Source organism: Palaemon carinicauda, chromosome 35 (genome assembly GCF_036898095.1).
Source record: "Palaemon carinicauda isolate YSFRI2023 chromosome 35, ASM3689809v2, whole genome shotgun sequence".
In the NCBI taxonomy this organism is placed as follows: domain Eukaryota; kingdom Metazoa; phylum Arthropoda; class Malacostraca; order Decapoda; family Palaemonidae; genus Palaemon; species Palaemon carinicauda.
Window position 1 is genome coordinate 56,746,088 of NC_090759.1, and position 21,681 is coordinate 56,767,768.

Genomic DNA, 21,681 nt, shown 5'->3' on the forward strand with positions numbered 1-21,681 from the left:
CTTATTTAGCGACTTTTTCAAAGACTATCGCGAACAGCAGATTTTTTCTAGCGAATTTTTTGCCTCCTATGGTGATTTTTTTCAGCGAATTTCAGAATTAAATTTATTCTTTTATATATTATTTAATAAAAAATCAAAATAATCATAAAATTTACATTATTTACTGCGACTTTCTGGCAAACACATTTGGCAACACTGCGAGAGACCACAAAGGTAAACATTGAACGATTGTGTCTTGACAAGTGTGTTGACACTTCACCAAATAACCCTAAAATTAAGTTAAATTAAATTAAATTAAATTGTTCTAATTTGACATATAGGTTTACTTCGTGCTTGTGCAAGATATTGCCTTTATAAGGTCGCCGGGCAACAAGCAGAATCACGGTGAGTAGACCTTAATTCCGTCTTGCACAATCATTAAATTGGAAGATTTCATGAAATTTTGGATAAATTGGGCAATTTTGTGATTTAATTTACCTAATATAGGGTTAGGGTAGGTCAAATACAGGCTGTCATTTGTAGAATCGTAGGTTATTGACGTAGGTAAATTGTCAGGCTAATGCTTAAAGTTATTCAGAGGCTGTCATTTTAATAGCCCTGAATGGGCTCCCGGGCCCCCGAACTGGGCCATGGGGGACAAAATTAATTTAATCTATAGTTTATAACTAGTGACAATGTGAGAAAAAGTTCGGGTGTGTCAAAACATTAATGGATTGTGGAATAGGCAGTTTTACAGCCATTGCCTGGCCCTCCCTGGTCCCAGCTTTGGAAGCCCATAGATCTACCTGCTGAGATAACAGCTATTGCCTAGCCCTCCCTGGTTCTTGGTCAGGTCATTTGAAGTAGCTAGACATTAGGCTGTATTTTAAATTGCATTTACTTCCTTAAGCTGGTTTAATACAATTGCTTACATTTACAATTCATACAGGTCAGGATACTACTGACAACAATGTAAGCAATTATTTCCCTATGCCAAATGCGTCTATTTCCAGGACTGCTTTTGTTATAACTTTACCCGTGCACCGTTCAGTGATATCTTTGGTAATTCCAAGAGTTTTATATGCGTCCTCTTAACTAGTTCTTGTATAGATAACTTAGGCAGTTACCTTGGTAATGACACACCAACATAGGTAATTTTAGGGGCCTATCTTAGGTTAAGACACGTGTCTTAAAGTAAAATGGGGTTCTAGGTTGGGTTAGGAGCTCAACTAAGTTTGCGACAATTCGGAAGATTATGAAGGAGGCAGTTACTCGATGCCGCCCAAAATAAGAACCAACGACGAACCGCTTCAATACGCCAGAGATGTCGGGCTCCAACACCCGCTACATAGATAGATTTTCTTTTTTACGGTCAGAAAGGTTACGAAAGGTGGTGTTTGTTTTTGTCAAAGGAAATAAACTTGCATATTCCGGGAAAGGGCAAATTACTTGACATTTGCGCTTTTTACTAGTATATTGGTGCAATGGAAAGTATTTACCCTGGTTTTTTTATATCTTTTTATGACTAAGTTGTACAGTTATTTTATTATTAGATTTATGGCCCTTTATCTTTTTCAATTGTACAACTTTGCAAAACTAAGGTTGCATTGTGGTCTGTTGTGAATATTGTATCCCTAGTAATCTAGCCAGTTCTAGCAAATATATTATCGTACAATAGTATTTCGGAAACTGGAACTGACAATTGAAAGTATCCTTTCAATCACTATTTAGAACCCCTTATCCTATAGGTTGGTGGAGAGTGTTAAATACCTTAGAAGTTCAGACTTTCAGCAAATGTTTTTATGTTGAACAGGTTGACATAAGTCTCTCTTCATAGTTTATATGATAGATCTATTGTAATGCTACTGCTATCTTAAAATATTTTATATTTTTATTGATTACTTCTCATATATAGTTTGTTTTCTTTTCCTTATATCCATTCCTCACTTTCTACTTTCTGTGTTGGAGTCCTTGGGCTTGTAGCATCATGCTTTTCCAACTAGGGTAATAGCTTAGCTATTAATAATAGTAACAAGAAATACTTAATATTATTAAGTATTTATAATTAATGGGCTTCGAACAGTAATTTTTCACTTGCCACCTCCATTCACCATAAAAAAAGGCCAATCAAAGACTCTTTCACATTCATGTCACTTTTTTTTTTTTATGTTGCTTAGCCCTTTACTTATAAAGAGATGTTTGCTCAGACAATTTGACATGGTTCTTCCTTGTGTCTCAGTTAGTGAGAATGTGGCTGTTAAAATCATGCCAGATAAACAGCCATTTGCCTTTGGAGGAAATAAAGAGGCACTTTTGTTGTGTTTTATAATTGTTTTTGACTGATTTGATATGGTAGTTGTTGGAAAGTCGAATTTTTCAATATTTAACTTAGCCGGTGATTATATAAGCTGCAGCTCTGCTGCTCGACAGAAAACTCTACGTTAAAAATCCGCCAGCGATCGCTATGCAGGTAGGGGGTGTACTTCAACAGCGCCATCTGTCGTGCAGGTACTCAGTACTCAATGTAAACAAAGAACTCAATTTTCTCTCTGTCGTGCCACCGGCAAGACCTACTAATTCGCTGTTGCTAACTGGATTGGTTTACACAACTATTTGGTGAAGTACACGTTTCTAGTTTTGAGCTTTCGCTTTGCAGGCTTTCTCTTCAATAAATCCTTGCATTCTTTTTTTTATATCGGATTATTTGTTGATGACTTTGGATAGTTTTTGAATTCCCCTTTGACCAATTCAAAATGGCTGACCTTTCTCATGTCCCTAAATTCAGGAAGTGTAATGCTAGGGACTGTTCAAGGCGTCTTCCGAAGGCCTCTATCGATCCTCACACCGTTTGTTCCAATTGTCGGGATAAAACCTGTCAATTGGAAGATCGATGTGAGGAATGCGTTGGGCTTTCGGAATTCGATTTTATCGAATTCCAAAAATATACACGTAGGCTAGAGAGAGATAGAGTTAGGAGAAGTTCCTCTCGTTCTGTTGAAATTTCCTCTCCTCATGCCCCACAACCTATTCCTTCCCCTGTAGTGGTTGCTCCTAATCCCCCTTCTGGCACTCAAGAACCTTCGATGGCAGATATGATGCGTGCCATCCAAGCTCTGGGTGAGAGAGTCGAGTCCTTGGCTAGTGACCGTAACCAGCTCATGGCGGACGTCAAGGAGCTGAAGTGTAAGAGTGCAGTGGGTAGTGATAAAGTGAGTGATAGTGTTGTGGATAGTGTTGCGCTTGAGGGTTCGTCTGTTCGTGCCTGTCGTCCTCCTAGTCCGGGACCTCTTGCAAGCTCCCAAGTCCAGGGGAGAAGCAATGTCGTACCACCAAAGGGTTCGAGAGGCTTTAATCAGCGAACAGACGTTCCCTCCGTGGTTTCGGGCGTATCTACCCAAGATCGCCCCACCCACACAGAGACGAGAGAGCCCATTTATTCCTCGTCTGCGGAAGAGGTTTCTCGTAAGAAACCATGGACCAAGGTCTCGCGGCCTCTTAAGCGCAAGTCGGTCCCTTCCGCGCAAGTCCAACGGCCCAGTTGTAGCTACTGGGTCAGTTCGGACTCGCTGCAGTCTTCCGATGACTGCTCACCTCCTAAGAGAGGCAAAGCGGTACCGCCTCAGGCAGTCACACCGTCTGTCGCCGCACCTGCTCCTGTAGACCCTAAGTGGTCTTTGCTGCAGACCATGCAGTATCAGTTAACGTCTCTGATGCAGGACTTTCGTGCGGAGAAGGTTGATGCTGCACCAACCTCTTGCCTACAACCAACCACGGTTGTGCGTCCTGTGGACGCTGAGGCGACCTTCTTCCGCACTCCAGCTGAGAGAGTCCCGCCACCCATGCGTTCCAGTGTACCCTGCCAGCCGCATGTTGACGTTCAGCGACGCACGGAACTTTCCGTTGACGTTCGCGAGGTACAACAACCGTCAAAGTTGTTTTGTTTGGACGCGGTGCGTCAACCTCCGCAACCCAGTGTGGTTGCCTCTGCTCGCCCACATCAGACTAGACAGTCTGGAGTAGACGCTGTGCGTCCCCGCGCTGCTATGGTTGTTGCCAGCTCACAGACTGGGCAACAGTTCCATGACGTTGCGTCCGGTTCAGTCACGCGTGCACCCGTGCGACCGGACTCAGCTGACCAGCCGATTCCTACTCCTTTGCCGCTTCCTCCTCAATTCTCGGATGATGGACTCTCTGATGATGACGATGCGGCACACGTTGATGAACCACATTCGGACCTTGACGAACCCAAGACCACGCAACCCTCTGTGGACTTTAGAAAAGTTCTTGCTCTGTTCAAAGAGATGTATCCGGACCAGTTTGTGTCTGTGGCTCCACGCTCTCCTCCGTCAGAGTTTGCTTTAGGTACGCAGTCATCCTCGCCTGCCTTTACGAAACTCGTCCTCGCTCGCTCGTCCAAGAGAGCTTTACGAGTTTTAGGAGATTGGATGCAGTCCAAAAAGAGTCTAGGGAAGACAGCCTTTACGTTTCCCCCTGCTAAACTCTCTTCCAGATCGAGCGTCTGGTATGCCACGGGAGAAGTTCTCGGCTTGGGAGTTCCTGCCTCTGCCCAGGGCGACTTCTCAAGTCTTGTAGACTCTCCCCGCAGGCTAGCCATGAGACGCTCTAAGATATGCTGGTCTCCTTCGGACCTAGACCATCTGTTGAAAGGAGTATTTAGAGCCTTCGAGGTCTTTAACTTTTTGGACTGGTGTCTGGGAGCTTTGAGCAGGAAGATCTCCCCTTCTGACAAGGAATCTTCCTTGCTCTTAATGTCCTGCATAGACAAGGCCATACGTGACGGATCTAGTGAGCTTGCGGCTTCGTTCGTATCCGGGGTCCTCAAGAAACGTGAGAACCTTTGCTCTTTCCTGTCAGCTGGAGTGACACCGTGTCAAAGATCAGAACTTCTGTTTGCTCCTCTCTCAAAGTGCCTTTTCCAGAGCACTTGATTAAGGAGATTGCTGCTTCTTTGATTCAGAAGGACACCCATGACCTGGTTGCGTCCTCTGCCCGCAAAGCCACCCCTTTGCCTACCTTGTCAAGACCCAGGATGGACACTCCAGCGTCCAGATTTATTCCGCCCTTTCGTGGCAGAGCCTCCAGCAGAGGAGGTGCTCGTGCCGAAGGGAGACGTGGGAAGAAGAAAGGAACCAAGTCCTTTAAAGGCAGAGTCTGACTGCCACCTTCTTCAGACAGCAGTGGGAGCCAGACTCAAGAACTTCTGGCAGACCTGGGAGAAGAGAGGCGCAGATGCACAATCTGTGAAGTTGCTCAGAGAGGGGTACAAGATCCCGTTTGTACGAAAACCCCCTCTAGCAACGTCTCCCATCGATCTCTCTCCCAGGTACAGAGAGGAAGACAAGAGACGAGCATTGAAGCAGGAGGTGTCTCTCTTGCTAGAAAAGGGAGCGGTAGTCAAAGTCCTGGACCATCAATCCCAGGGCTTCTACAACCGTCTCTTCTTAGTGGTAAAGAAGACAGGAGGGTGGAGGCCGGTGCTAGACGTCAGTGCGCTGAATGTCTTTGTCACAAAGCAGACGTTCGCCATGGAGACCACAAAGTCCGTTCTAGCAGCGGTCAGAAAGGAAGACTGGATGGTCTCTTTAGACCTAAGGGACGCATACTTTCACGTCCCCATCCACCCAGACTCCCAACCTTTTCTGAGATTCGTTTACGAAAAGGTTGTCTACCAGTTTCAAGCCCTGTGCTTTGGCCTAAGCACAGCTCCTCTTGTGTTTACGAGGCTGATGAGGAATATAGCCAAATTCCTTCATTTAGCGGACATCAGAGCCTCCCTCTATTTGGACGACTGGCTTCTAAGAGCTTCTTCCAGTCGTCGCTGTCTGAAGGATCTAAAGTGGACTCTAGATCTGACCAAGGAATTGGGTCTCCTGGTCAATATGGAAAAGTCTCAACTGGTCCCATCCCAAACTATTGTGTATTTAGGGATGGAGATTCACAGTCAAGCTTTTCGGGCTTTTCCGTCGGCCCCCAGAACAAGTCAAGCCCAGGTATGCATCCAGAACATGCTGAAGAAGGAACGATGTTCAGTCAGGCAGTGGATGAGTCTGATAGGGACACAATCATCCCTGGAACAGTTCTTTTCGTTAGGAAGACTACACCTCCGTCCCCTTCAATATCACCTAGCTGTTTACTGGAAAAAGGACAAGACGCTAGAAGCGGTCTCGATCCCCATTTCCGAGAAGATGAAGTCTTCCCTGACTTGGTGGAAGGACAGTATCAGCCTCAGAGAGGGTCTGCCCCTGGCTGTTCAGACTCCCAACCACGTTCTCTTCTCGGACGCATCGGACACGGGCTGGGGCGCGACATTAGACGGTCAGGAATGCTCGGGAACTTGGAACTCGAGTCAAAGAACGTTGCATATCAACTGCAAGGAGCTACTGGCAGTTCATCTGGCCTTGAAAAGCTTCAAGTCTCTCCTTCAAGGCAAAGTGGTGGAGGTGAACTCTGACAACACCACGGCTTTGGCGTACATCTCCAAGCAAGGATGGACCCACTCTATGACGTTGTACGAGATCGCAAGGGACCTCCTCACCTGGTCAAAAGATCTAAACCTTTCTCTAGTAACGAGGTTCATCCAAGGCAACTTGAATGTCATGGCAGATTGCCTCAGTCGGAAGGGACAAATCATTCCAACAGAATGGACCCTACACAAGGATGTGTGCAAGAGACTGTGGGCCACATGGGGCCAGCCTACCATAGATCTCTTCGCAACCTCGATGACCAAGAGGCTCCCAATATATTGCTCACCAATCCCGGACCCAGCAGCAGTTCATATAGATGCCTTTCTACTGGATTGGTCACATCTAGACCTATATGCATTCCCCCCGTTCAAGATTGTCAACAAGGTACTGCAGAAGTTCGCCTCTCACGAAGGGACAAGGTTGACGTTAGTTGCTCCCCTCTGGCCCGCGAGAGAATGGTTCACCGAGGTACTTCAATGGCTAGTGGACGTTCCCAGAACTCTTCCTCTAAGGGTGGACCTTCTACGTCAGCCACACGTAAAGAAGGTACACCAAGGCCTCCACGCTCTTCGTCTGACTGCCTTCAGACTATCGAAAGACGCTCGAGAGCTAGAGGCTTTTCGAAGGAGGCAGCCAGGGCAATTGCTAGAGCAAGGAGGACATCCACTCTTAGAGTCTACCAGTCGAAGTGGGAAGTCTTCCGAAACTGGTGCAAGTCAGTATCAGTATCCTCGACCAGTACCTCTGTAACTCAAATAGCTGACTTCCTTTTATACCTGAGGAAAGAAAGATCTCTTTCAGCTCCCACTATCAAGGGTTACAGAAGCATGTTGGCATCAGTCTTCCGTCACAGAGGCTTAGATCTTTCCAACAACAAAGATCTACAGGACCTCCTTAAGTCTTTTGAGACCACGAAGGAGCGTCGTTTGGCCACACCTGGTTGGAATTTAGACGTGGTACTAAGATTCTTTATGTCAGAAAGGTTCGAGCCACTACAATCAGCCTCCTTTAAAGATCTCACTTTAAAGACTCTTTTCCTGGTTTGCTTAGCCACAGCTAAAAGAGTCAGTGAGATTCACGCCTTCAGCAGGAACATCGGATTTTCATCTGAAACGGCTACATGTTCTTTACAGCTTGGTTTTCTAGCCAAAAACGAGCTACCTTCTCGTCCTTGGCCGAAATCGTTCGATATTCCAAGCCTATCAAATATGGTTGGAAATGAACTAGAAAGAGTCTTATGCCCTGTTAAAGCTCTTAAGTTCTATTTAAGACGAACTAAACCTTTACGAGGACAGTCAGAAGCTTTATGGTGTTCTGTTAAGAAACCATCTTTGCCTATGTCAAAGAATGCCTTATCCTATTTTATCAGACTGTTAATATGAGAAGCTCATTCCCATCTGAGTGAGGAAGACCAAGCTTTGCTGAAGGTAAGGACACATGAAGTTAGAGCTGTCGCAACTTCAGTGGCCTTTAAACAAAATAGATCTCTGCGAAGTATAATGGACGCAACCTATTGGAGAAGCAAGTCAGTGTTCGCGTCTTTTTATCTTAAAGATGTCCAGTCTCTTTACGAGAACTGCTACACCCTGGGACCATTCGTAGCAGCGAGTGCAGTAGTGGGTGAGGGCTCAACCACTACATTCCCCTAATTCCATAACCTTTTTAATCTTTCTCTTGAAATGTTTTTATTGTTGTTTTTGGGTTGTCCGGAAGGCTAAGAAGCCTTTCGCATCCTGGTTGATTTGGCGGGTGGTCAAATTCTTTTCTTGAGAAGCGCCTAGATTAGAGGTTTTGATGAGGTCCTGTAGTATGGGTTGCAACCCTTGATACTTCAGCTCCTAGGGGTCGCTCAGCATCCTAATAGGATCGCGAGGCTCCGTAAGGAAGACGTACTTAAAAAGGCAGAGTAATTGTTCAAGTCGACTTCCTTACCAGGTACTTATTTATTTTATGTTTGTTATTTTGATAACTGCTAAAATGAAATAAAAAATCCTTAGCTCATAATAATGTAAACATTTATTGCTGGTCTCTACCCACCCCCCTGGGTGTGAATCAGCTTATATAATCACCGGCTAAGTTAAATATTGAAAAATGTTTTTATAATAAAATAAATTTTTGAATATACTTACCCGGTGATTATATATTAAAGGACCCTCCCTTCCTCCCCAATAGAGACGCAGTGGACCGAGGAGAAAATTGAGTTCTTTGTTTACATTGAGTACTGAGTACCTGCACGACAGATGGCGCTGTTGAAGTACACCCCCCTACCTGCATAGCGATCGCTGGCGGATTTTTAACGTAGAGTTTTCTGTCGAGCAGCAGAGCTGCAGCTTATATAATCACCGGGTAAGTATATTCAAAAATTTATTTTATTATAAAAATAACATTTTTCAAGTTATAACGATGATTGAAACAGGGAAGTCAGTTGGGAAACTAGCACAGGGATGCAGTCTAGCATAGGGTAAGATAATGACATGGATTCTGAAGTGAGTTTGCAGTTGTCATAGCCTCCCAGAAAGTGAGGACAGGAGTCGTAGGTGAAGTTGAGTGGCAGCCCTAGGTTAGGTTATATCTGTGTTTGTTTCCCTTTTGAAATGTGGTTTTTCCATTCTAATTATCTTGCAGTTTAAACATCTTAATGTAATATATTGAAAAATATGAGTTTCTGCCAAATATCGTGTTCAGAATTGCTCACATTACCTATGAATACACCAGGAAAACCTCTCAATTGCTTTGTTAGTATTATTGTGCTAATATAAAATTTACCATATAGCCTTTTGAATAATTTTGGTATAAAGTTTAGATATGATATCACTTAGCTTACAATCCCATTTTGTGTGGAGACAGATCAGCAATGTGTTACAGTTATCAGGAAATTAAGGAAATGATGTAATTTGCTAACCTAAGGTACTGCCTGGTAACCTGATCTAATTTTTTGTGTCCTTTAATTTATTTTGGAGGGGGAGATGAAGCCTTTCCCTTTACCCTAAGCTAATATTAAAAAAAAAAAAACTTGCAGTTACCTTTAGAAAATAAGATTGTGTACATAAGAATATGCAAGTATGAATAGTAATTGTTCATATATACTGTACCTTTTTTTTTTTTTCATATTTAAGGGTATCAGTGAATGTCTGATTGTTGGGTGAATTCAGTAGGCTAAGGCAGAATGATTTCTTACAGCTGCTAAAAACACATTATTATTGCATCTTCATCTTTCAGTTCAATCTCCTTCATATCAATCTTTGCCATCTCCACCTATTGCTTTTTTGTGCCTCGCAGTAATTCATTCCAAACTATTTTGCTTTGCTAATTCTTATCCCTGCATTTATTGTTTGCTATCTTACTGACCTTTATTGCCATTTCTTAATGTCAGGATGCCAGAAAACTCTCAATCAGTTAATCAATCGCCATTTCTTAGACATTCCCTCAGGTAATCTCCAAACCTGATGACCTGTGGCAAGATGCTGATCACATTTCATGTCTGTAATCTGATCTTTATAGTTTAACATAAGACATCACTGCTGGTTTAGTGTCACACATCTCCACCACCCCTTCCCCTTCAAAACTTTCATTCATGCCTCCTTTTTTTTTTCCTATTGTTCTTTTTGACTCTGCCATTATGACTAAATGCGCATAAAGCCTCTCCCATGGCCTTACCATGGTACAACTCATAGCATCATCAGACCAAGCAGGTTTTCTGGTAGTTAACTTTGTCTGGGTTCGTTGCTTCATGTGTCCCAGTATTCCAACTTAATTCTTTGTAGATTACCTTACCTGCTTCTCTTAAAATCCAGCATCTGTTGTCAATATAGATATCCATGAAGTAATACACTAGCTCATATTTTGACATCATTACATTTTAGTCTTTGGTGGTGTGTAAACTAAAGAAATCCATATCATGCATGAACTGTTGATAGAGATATTAGGAAAAATGAAGTTACATTTGGACTCTCTGGATGGGGAGATGATATTGATATCCAGAAGAATAGTAGGCTATGCATAGTACCCAGCGACTGAGGGGGGGGAGGGGGGGGGGGCAAGCCAGCCTCAACTTGGTGCTGGTCCCAAGCCCGGGTAAATGGGGAGGGTTGGCGGCAGGAAAGGCATCCGGCCATGAAAAATTAGCCAAAACAACTATGGTCAGTGAGTATACTAAGTGTACATTATGTATTTTATATAAGATCTGAAAGTTAAGGAAGACCACACATTGTCTTCCTAACTAAACATTTGGAGCTACAGTATTAGTATTGAATTTTTTTGTTCTGAACTCTTCCATTTTATATTTTGTTTTTATCCCAATACCATTGTAGATTTACCATCCTAAAATATGAAATGCTCATCTCATTTCTCTTCCAGCAGGAGTGGGTTTTCAACACTCACTGGATGTTCCATACGCAAATTTCATCTTAGAACTGACAAGTTATGCTTCGAGACACCTGAATTGATAAAAAATTAACCAGTAATGAGGTTACTGTTGTGTGGTTTAGGATGGTGAGTAACATAGAATTTTTCATTGCTATGAGTTAGACATTACTCTAGATTAATTCACGTAAACATCTTTTAAAGTACTATATCTTTTAGACTTTCATGTTAATTCTGATGTAGATGACTACACATCCAGCATCATTAGGCTTGAAGAAAATACAAGTATTTTAAAGGAAATAGATGAGATCTGAATCACTTTTAGGTAGCCTTTATTTTAAAATTACCAGTTTCCGTTTTATCATCCAAACATATTTTCTGGGCTCGACCTGTGACGCTCCGTGAAATGCTCCTTATAGCACCATTTCTAAGGCATAAATACTGCTAAATATACCAGAGAAAAAGTTGCATGGAATGCCAGGAATATACCCAGCTCGCTCACTCTAATTGAGTGTCGGTATAGAAACTGGGGAGTGTTAGAACCACGACCAGAGGTCCCTCATCAGTTAGTCCTCTCCTTCCTCAATATCCCCTGATACTACGAGGTGCCGTTCTACATCCGACTACTGCCCTCTACTACGACTACCCTCCCCCTACCCCTAGCCTTTCCCACGCTTCCTCCCTCATTCCTTCCTAGCACCAGCGAGGTTCAGACGTGTTGTTTTCATAGCTTCGTAACATATTTTTAGTAATTGCTTGCTTTGATGTACAGTATAGTCACTAACTTCTGAAATTAGTCTTGTTTACATTGCCTGATTAATTTACCTTGATCTTTTTCTTGTTCTAATTTTATTTTGGTTTCATATCTACTTGAATAGTCATAATCCTATTTTATTATATTTGTACTCTGTTTATCTGAAGATTTTGATGTTACATCATAGAAATATAATAATAGCCTATCTTATTTCTCTTTCACTTGTTTTGTTAAAATTTTTATAGTTTATATAGGAAATATTTATTTAAATGTTGTTACTGTTCTTAAAGTATTTTATTTTTCCTGTTTTCTTTCCTCACTGGGCTATTATCCCTGTTGGAGCCCCCGGGCTATTATCCCTGTTGGAGCCCCCGGGCTTATAGCATCCTGCTTTTCCAGCTAGGGTTGTAGCTTAGCAAGTAATAATAATAATAATGATAATACCTATATTAATACTTGTTATTTTCAAGACTTACATTATGAGATGCTTTAAATAGATAATGTCAATAGTTATTGAATGGTTGTCTCCCATTTTAATAATGTCCTCATTGACTCTACTCAGGCACAGAATGATATCTGTAAGATAGTGGAAGGTCTGCTTAGAAATGGCACTGAGAATAAAACGGTGTCGAAAAACAAATCGGGGCTCTTGTCTGCTCACATGTATGTGAAGAAAGAATTGCATCGAAGGATGGAGCTGCTGGATTGCACAAGAATGAAAAAGGTAAGTGCAGACTGGAAACGGGCTTTAAAATAATGAATTACTTTACTCCATTTTGCTGAAAGATTCGATTTTTACGAGGCTTGATTTATATCCTGAGAGCTTAAATTATACATACATATTCCAAGGCACTTCCCACAATTTTGGGGGGTAGGCAACATCAAATAAATGAAAAAAAGGGGGACCTTTCCTCTCTACGCTCCTCCCAGCCTGCCGAGGGACTCAACCGAGTTCGGCTGGTACTGCTAGGGTGCCACAGTCCACGCTCCCCCATTATCCACCACAGATGAAGCTTCATAACGCTGAATCCCCTACTGCTACTACCTCCGCGGTCATCCAAGGCGACCGGAGGAAGCATGTCACTATTTATATGCAGAATCAAAGTCTTTTTCTATGTATGCCTTAATTTCTCGCTTAAGGTTGTATGACTCGGTGGTTATCATGTGTTAATCATCGTAGCCATCTGCTTCCCGACCTCCAATTAAAAATCAACTTGTTTTCTTCTGTCACACCCTCCTCTGGGATGTCTAGTCATCCTGATAGGTGGTGCTGCTGAAGAAACATTAACCATATATATAATAACCAGTGCTTCAAATAATCTATGTCACTCACTGTTTGAGGACTTGTCTCTCTAGCTCGAATTAATTTAGTATTTGAAAATACTGGTAATTTAATAGAAAATTTGAATTTGGAGGAAAGAGGTATATCTTTATCCAGTTTTGAATTCAGATATTTTCCAAATTACTGTGACAAACATTTTCTGCTATGGGTAATGTAATATTTCGTATTAAATTTTTATGGCCGACACCCAAGTAAGTTCTGTTCTGAACTCTTTTTCAGAATTGTTGAGTAAAAGGTTTTGTTTTAATTCTGCAGGTGGACTCATGTTACTGCTGATGTAAACTAGACCATAAGAAATATTGTATGAAGTATGTTAGTAAAGGCACATAATTATGGAGGCTTCTTTAAACGGGAATAAGGTTATGAAAGAATTTTAGCTCTTGAGTGTTAAATGCGGGAGCTTATGCTAACTGGAACAGTCTTCGGGACTTCACAGGTTTTGCAGATACAAACCCTGGGGAGACACTGGGTGTTTTGAAGGGAAGGAGAATGAATCAGTTTAGTACTGACTATATTTACTCTGCAATGTTGCCTTAGACAATAGGTTCACCTCAAACTATTATAAATCAAAGATATGCAATATTTTAAGACCAAAAGCAATGAGCTAATGGTTCTATTTTGGAGTATGGACTTTTATAGCATCATCTGTTCGGGATGGGCTTCGATAGAATGAATGAATAAAGATAATCCTGCTTGCTATTTTGGCCTCAATTACAATCGACAGTGTGGGTCATCTTATAAGATAGAACTTTGCCTAACCTTACCGTATCCACGAAACACGCTGATCTAATATGTACCGACAGTAGAAGTAATGGAAGGATTTCATTAAAGGCAGGAGTTAATACTTGCCTAATTAAACAGAGGTCATACTATACCAGTATGAGAGATATTAGTGACATTTTGTCTTTTGTGTATCTTAAACTAGAAGTATTGCTTTGTATTAAAAATAAGTTTATAGGGTTCTGTGTGCATATTAAATTTTACCATTTAAAGTTACACATGATCTTTCAAATGTAAACTTTGCTTGAAATGATAAACAATGAGATAGGGGCCTAAGAAGAGAGAGAAAATTAGGCATTATAATAGGCTTTTACTAGACTTGGTATAAGCATCTACTTACCATATAGTGTACATCTTTTGCAAAATTGTGAATGTGTTTTAGGTAGGTAGTAGGCTGGCCAGGGTATCAGCCACGCGTTGAGATTAGAAGAAATTAAAGTTCAGCCATTCCTCCTATTGGCTTGGCTTCAACAGAACTAGTGAATATGTTTCGAGCCCTCAAAGCGTATGGAGCTCTATGGTGAATATTTGATTTAATTACATTAGTAAAGTTTCATAAAATAGTAAGACTGAGATCGAATTCGGGCTCAGGTCAAATATAATTGGAAGCTGAGATGAAACCAGTCAGGACAGCTTATGTATTACCTAGTTCCTTTAAATGGTGGTTCAGTAACGAGAGCTTAGCTGAGAATATTCATTTTGATAAATTTTACACAAACCTTATCAGTCAGCGTTAGGTGAAAATTAACAATAAAACCTTGCATGTGTGTAAGGTAACTTCTTGGAGACAGTTAGCCTTAATATTCTGAGAAAAAAAGCTCTCGTGGTCATCTATGTTATCCATTTGAGCATCAAAAGAATTTCTTGCAGTACTCTAGACTGAAGAGAATGCTATATTTCTTTCAGGTAGTTCAATTCAGGGGAGGTTTTCAGTAACCAAGTTCAGTTTAGGTACTGTATATTGTTTAATATCTTTGGTTTTATTATATGAGAAACTATGTATGTCAGCTTTTAAAGGCTACAAGTTGAACAGGCATAAATAATGTCCAAACTAATAATGGATTCAGACCATGACAATTCAATTGGAATCTCGGGTAAAGGAGAGAGGTAAGGACAGGAGATATAGGATGCAGTTCCTTTGTGTACCGTTTATGAGCCAAACAAGCAGAATCAACCTTAATGACCTATAATTAATGATGTGTCATGTATAATATTATTATTATTATTATTATTATTACTACTCCTGTTATTATTACTACTACTACTATTATTATTATTACTTTCCAAGCTATAACCCTAGTTGAAAAAGCAGGATGCAATAAGCACAAGGGCTCCAACAGGGAAAAGTAGCCTAATGAGAAAAAGAAATAGGGAAATAAACTACATGAGAAGTAATGAATAGAAAATGTATTAGGATCAGTAACAAAAACATTTGCTGCAAGTTTGATCTTCTGAAGTTCCACCAAATCAACTGCCTGATTAGGAAGATCATTCCACATTCTGGTCACAGCTGGAATAGAACTTTTAGAATGATGGAGAAGGTAAGACTGTTATAAGTAATTGAGTACTAGATATTTCAAATGTAAAATGGTCAGAATTATGAAAAATAAGATGAGAGTCAGCATCTGAAGACCAGACAGGAGAACAATACTAGTAACAAAAGATAAAATGAAAGAATTGAAACATTGATTTCAGAATAGATTGAACATCAGAAATCTTGAAAGACTTAAATATGATAATTGTAAATTGGAATCCAAGATAGAGGAATTGGTCACAAGTTAGACATATGCAAGGCTTAACTTCTAGCTCTGGGTCCAGCAATTGTGATCATTCTGTGTACTTAGTGGTCTATGATATGAATACAGGCTATTGGACTACAAAATTTATTTTTAACGCGCGGCGAGATGTTTATCGCGTCGCGACCAGAAACTTACTGGCGATTCGACCTGAGCTAGCACGCTGCCCGACCCCGGCTCGCCTCTGGGCACGTACCACACTGCCAGAGGTTGACCCCGTAGAAAACGGGAAGAGGGTAAACTATACAAAAAGCTGGCCGGTTAGGTAGAGTTAACCAGTAACTCCTAAGAAGGTAGTTCTAGGTAAGTATGTTAGGAAAAATACAAATTACTTAAATATTTTGTGATATTCCTGTATTTTAATTAATTTATACCTGATATAGCTTTAAATGGTTCTTAAACAGTTTTTGTTCATATTGTTTGTGAAAACTACATGGTAGTTCGGTAGAGAGTTTCAATAGAGCCTTTTTGAAGGTAAGCTAAGAAATTGACTAAGCATCCCATAATCAAGCCAAACATAGAATGCTGATGGTTATATCATAAGATTACCAAGCTGGTTTGAGAGGTACTTAATATTTAAATTGGCTATATTTTACCTCCATCCATACATGCCTACCTCTTATAGAGTTTGGGAGTCAGCGTGATTACCACCAGGTAAGATTGATTTAAATTAGAGGAATTTTGAGGGTAGAATTTATTATTTAGATACTTTACTTACCTAGTTTTAATCTATCCCTCTCCCCCATCCCCACTTTTAGTAATATCAAGAGAGTAGATAAATACAGGTCCACAACAACTCTGAGGATATGACGTACTGGTTATAGCCTGGAGTATGGTTAAGGTTCCTCCCTTAGTGCCGGTATTTGGAAGACTAGGTGTCGCAGGTTTGGGGGAGATGCAAGAGGAGAAATTTTCTCTTTCGATTAAAGGTCAGGGAAGCTGGTGGCTTCGATGATTAAAGCATAATGACTACCTGGTATTTGAATAAACTTCATTATTAGAAGTTTGAGGCAGCTGGGTACATAATGTGTACAGAACCTTATAACTCTCGGTACATTAGGTAAAGCTTACATTATACTGGACTTGATCTGTTATGTGGACTGTATAGCCACCCTCCCACCATTCTTTACACTTTCCTTGACTTTCTTAATATTACACTTTACACAGTTTACTGTAGACAGTGCTGAGTTATACTTACAGTATCTCTAAGGATCTTAGCAATGTTCCTTCTTGTGCTGAATTTTTACTTCCGCCAACGTAGTTGCAAGGAGGTTATGTTTTTACCCCTGTTTATCTGTTTGTTTGTGAACAACTTCCTGGCCACAATTTTACTCATAGAGTAGTGAAACTTTCAGGGATTAATTGTTATGCTGAGACGTGGAAGTGATTCAATTTTGAAAGTACTAGGTCAGAGTCGAGCAAAAGGTCGACCAAATTAACCCTAATCTTAACCCCAAGTTCACACATGGTTGTCACAAAGACTTCAATTATGTCTACAGTCTAAATTGATTCTTGGAAAGGCAAGCTGGTTTCTTGAAATAAGCTGCCGTGGCGAAGGTCTGCACTCTCAGAATGCTTTTGTATAGTAGTTTCCTCCTGTTCTCTTTTCATACTTCAACATTTAACCTCTTTATAATTTTTACTCCATTTAAGAATAATGCTATAGGCATGCCCTGTGTCAGTATTGAAATATGAACTAGCTCTTATTAAACTACATTGCATTCTGTAATCATCTGGAAGCAGTGACAAGCAATGAAAGTCAGATGCTTGTGACTTGAATGGGTAGCAGTTATTTGGTTCTCAAAGATGCTCAAGACCCAATACAGTAGTATGGTTGAGTGAATTATATTTTATTGCTGATATAAATAATAATTCTTTTGTATTTTTTTCCAATTTGTTATTTCCTTTTTATTCTTCTCCAGAAATGTAAGTTGTAGTTGGTCAAGGTACAGTACTTAATAGCATTCTGTTATGGCCTGATTGGTAACGTCTCTGCCTGGTATTTGCCAGTCGGGGGTTCGAGTCCCGCTGAAGCTCGTTAGTTCCTTTAATGTCTGCAACCTTACCATTCTTGTGAGCTAAGGATGGGGGGTTTGGGGGAGCCTATAGGTCTATCTGTTGAGTCATCAGCAGCCACTGCCTGGCCCTCCCTGGTCCTTGCTTGGGTGGAGAGGAGGCTTGGGCGCTGATCACATGTATATATGGTCAGTCTCTAGGGCACTGTCCTGCTTGCTAGGGCAATGTCACTGTCCCTTGCCTCTGCCATTCATGAGCGACCTTTAAACCTTTAAACCTTAGAGTACATCGTGAGACGCATATGTTAGCCTTTATTAAAGATTACAGCATTTTTACACCAAAAGTTTTCTTTGTTGATACTGTATGTGTAAAATATTTTGTATGCTTGAAGTGTGTTGATAAAATGTTGCTGTTTCATTACAGAAGAGAGGTGGTGTCAAAAATGGAATGGAGAAAAATGATAAAAAGGTAATGAAGAATGATGATAAGAAGGTATTGAATAAAGAAGACTTGGCTTTGGGATCAGATACGAAAGATAAAGGTTGTCCCAAGTCTCCTAGGCCTCAGGAGTTGTCTGTATCTTCAGTTCCCGGTAAGTTTAGTCGCAAAATTCTAAGTAAAATTCTTTAAATTATTTATTATAACTATGGTTTTTATGATGCCAGATAAGTGTTAACTGGCTTATCAACAATGAGAATTGTTAGATATGGATTATTTGGTAATTACTACAGAGACAGAAGAAAGAGTTGCAGAAAAAGTTAAGTGAGTGGCTAGTCACTGGAATGAGTTTTGATAAAGGTAAATGTTGGTAAAACTAGGGATATTTATTCTCGATAGAAGAGGCTTAGGTTTGCAACAGAGTATTTCCAATACTAGATCTACTTGAACCCAGTACACACTAGGATTCATGATGCGCTCAGTATTGAATGGATGCATTGAAAAACTACTTTTTCAACACGAAACCGCACCACCATTGTGTTTATGGGCCGGCCTGATTTCTGTCTTCGCTCAGTGTTGTGTCAGCATTCAAAGTGGAGGGACATTCACTTACCTCTCCAGCGCCAATGGCTAACTCGCTGTCTTCCATTGAGTGGACAAGAACCAACACTTCATTTTATTTTAGTGCTAATTTTAATAGTAATACTTTTAATGATAATTTTGATTCAAATAATATAAATTTTAATGATAATTTTATTAATTTTAATAATTCAAATAATGATAACAGTAGAGTCTCCTTAGAGAGTAAATGATAATACTGTAATGTTTATTGGAAAAAAAAATATTTACATTCAAGAGATTTACAACAAAGACACTTACTCTTCGGGCAATAATACAACTGAAATAATATCATCTAATAAGAACAAAAAATAAAAATTGATATACAGTATATATACATACAAAACATACTCATACATACATACATGTTTGCATATATATACATATACATATATATACATATACACATATACATACACACATATACATATACACATACATATGTATATGATTATTAGCCTAAAGACAAAATGGAAATGTATATTTATATGATAAAGCAAAGTGGTATATGAAAGTGTTGGTAATACATTGAAAATTTGTAAATATTAAGCAAAGATTCAGTGAAAGAATTAGTTTTACAAACAGAATATCTTAAACAATGAAACCGATATTCACATTATAGGTAGGTAGGTAAGTATAAATATTTAACAACACAGCTTCAGTACCCAAATAACAATGAGAGCTGAACTGCAACTAGTCAGCTAGCGCGCGATAATAACTGAGCAGTGTTGCAGTACAGTTTGGCTGCTAGTCATTTTTTTCAACACCACTACTGCACCACAAGGTTGATACATGAATCATAGTGTACACTGGGCTTTAGTGAGGAGTTGAGGTATAAACGTCATGTTGGAAGTAGGATGAAAGCAGCTTGAGGGTACTTGAGGGAGGTGCCATAGGTAGTGTGCTACTTAAGAATGGCAATTAAATTGAACATAATCTATTTGACTATCTTCTAACCAATGATGATATATGGTTCTGAAAGATGAGTACTGTGTTAAGAGATCAACAACAGAAGCTGAGAGCTGAAGATGTCGATGTGGATTTATGGGATAAGAATAATAGGCTGACAAATGAGGAAATTAGTAGCGTTGGTAAATATTATTGATATGATAAGTCTTAAGATGGTATTGGTATGTAGTAAGCATGGGTGAAGAGGATGGAGTGTATGTGGGTTATGTAGAAACTTTTTAAGGGTGGAAGGTTCAAAGAAAGGGAGAGGATTAGATGGTGTAATTAAGTGAAGTTATATTTTGAGAAAATTTTACTGTAAGAAGGTAACTTTTAATAGAAATAGTTGGAGAAGATGTCTCACAGAAACCGACTCCATAGTTTAGGAATAGTAGTATGGATAGAGTCTTGGTATTGATATTTATTATAAAAGTATGAAATATTTTGTTTTATACTTTCTCTAAATGTAAAAGTGCATAGTATTTATGTCCACAAACATTTAAGAAACATATTTCAGTACATTTCTTGTCTTTCATATCTTATGTGTTCCTATGTTATTAAATTGAATATCCCATAGGTGTCACTTCTCTAATTTTATAATTACTTGATAGAAGCGTTTGAAAGATTGAAAGAAGAGCCGCGAAAGATGTCACTTTGGCATTTCTAGACTATAGCAAGAATGCGAATATGCTAGTGTTGTATTTGGATATTTTAACCAAATATTATGATGGCACTTTTAGACTCGTAGAGCTGAATGAGAGGTCTCATACTGTATCCAGAGTTATGGGGCTTGATGTATATTACTTAGAACTAGACTTATACATACTGTATTGATTATTAAATTTTTTTCAGGCACTAGAATTAAAGAGGAAGTGTGTGTAGATGAAAATGACGAAACAAGTGTTTCTTCATCTCCTCCTCCAGTGAATTTTCCAGCTGAACAGGTAGATATTGAGATCAAAGAAGAAGAGATTGATGAATTTGAATTCTTCCCCTGTGAGGTTTCACCTAAAGGTCCTGATGAGGAAGATGCTGATCTTGACGAAGAGGAAGAGGAGGAAGATGATGACGCACTGATTATTGATGAGGATGATACACCGTATGTTCATCTCTGTTGACAGGTTTTTTTTTTCATTATATTATTAGATTATTACATAATTTAAATAATTTAATCTGTGTACTGGTACAGTATGTGCAGAGGACATTACACTGACCTTTGGCCTTCCTTTCGTGTCAAGCAATCTCAAAACAATGTCTTTTAACTTTACCCATTTGTATAAAGTACTGTAAAAAAGTAAGAGATGTTTACAGTATGTTGAGAAATCTGTAAAACATCCCATTTTAAAGTCTGTTTGTACAGTACAGGATTGTTATTTATTAATTCATTGAATCTTACCTGAAATTCATTTGTCTTTAGTTGCCTGATCTCTAGCTCCTCTACAAAAATTTAAAGCATATTTTTTCGTAAGTACGATAACCCTGGTGTTTCCTGGTGACTACAAACTCTGGTGTCACCAACTCATTAACCCCCTTCATTTAACCCTTTTACCCCCAAGGCTATTTGGAACTTTCCAACCCTTAACCCCCAGGGGTTATCTTTTTTTCAAGCACATTTTGCAGTATAAGTATTTTAAATTGCTCTAACAGCCTTAATTTTCGTCATTGAGAGGTCAGGTTGGTCTCATTCTCTTGGAAAATGCCTGAAGTTTCTCAAAAAATTATCAAAAATATGCAAACAAAATTTAAATAGCAGTTTTTTTGCATGGACGTACCGGTACGTCCATGGTGGTAAAGGGCTGTGTTTTTTTAAACGTACCAGTACGTCCTTTCGGGGTAAAAGGGTTAAGATTAATCATAAGTTTTTTTTTTTTTCCATTAACTCAACATATCTACTATCCAAATTGCTCTGAGGTTTAGACTGATTTTGTCCTTTCAGACTACTTTCATTTTGGTGAAGCTCATCTTAGATTCACATGCCTTTTTCTTTGAAGCTCGCACATTTCAATGTCTATCATTAAAAATGAAGCTTCCCATTTTCCCTCACTCCAAAAGCCTCCACCCCCCTAGGATACTACAGTATTACTGATTATATGGCATTCTATGGCAGTTATCATTGTGTTGGGGCCCACTTCAATATTCTCATCGATTTGTTTGTGTGCGGAG

At 39.7% G+C, this 21,681-nt stretch overlaps 1 protein-coding gene across 2 annotated transcripts in view; it reads left to right on the forward strand.

Moving 5' to 3' along the window:
* The first annotated feature begins 219 nt into the window (after positions 1-219).
* The window catches only part of LOC137627760 (uncharacterized), a 39,882-nt gene continuing 18,420 nt past the window's right edge, over positions 220-21,681 (forward strand). Inside the window, exons 1-5 of one of the 2 annotated variants that reach the window (XM_068359055.1) lie at positions 220-384; positions 10,821-10,955; positions 12,143-12,304; positions 17,938-18,106; positions 20,371-20,617. In XM_068359055.1, the coding sequence (XP_068215156.1) occupies positions 10,953-10,955; positions 12,143-12,304; positions 17,938-18,106; positions 20,371-20,617 (581 nt within the window). In that variant the 5' untranslated portion in view covers positions 220-384; positions 10,821-10,952. The remainder of the gene's footprint in view (positions 385-10,820; positions 10,956-12,142; positions 12,305-17,937; positions 18,107-20,370; positions 20,618-21,681) is intronic. The other variant, XM_068359054.1, reaches the window with a different exon arrangement.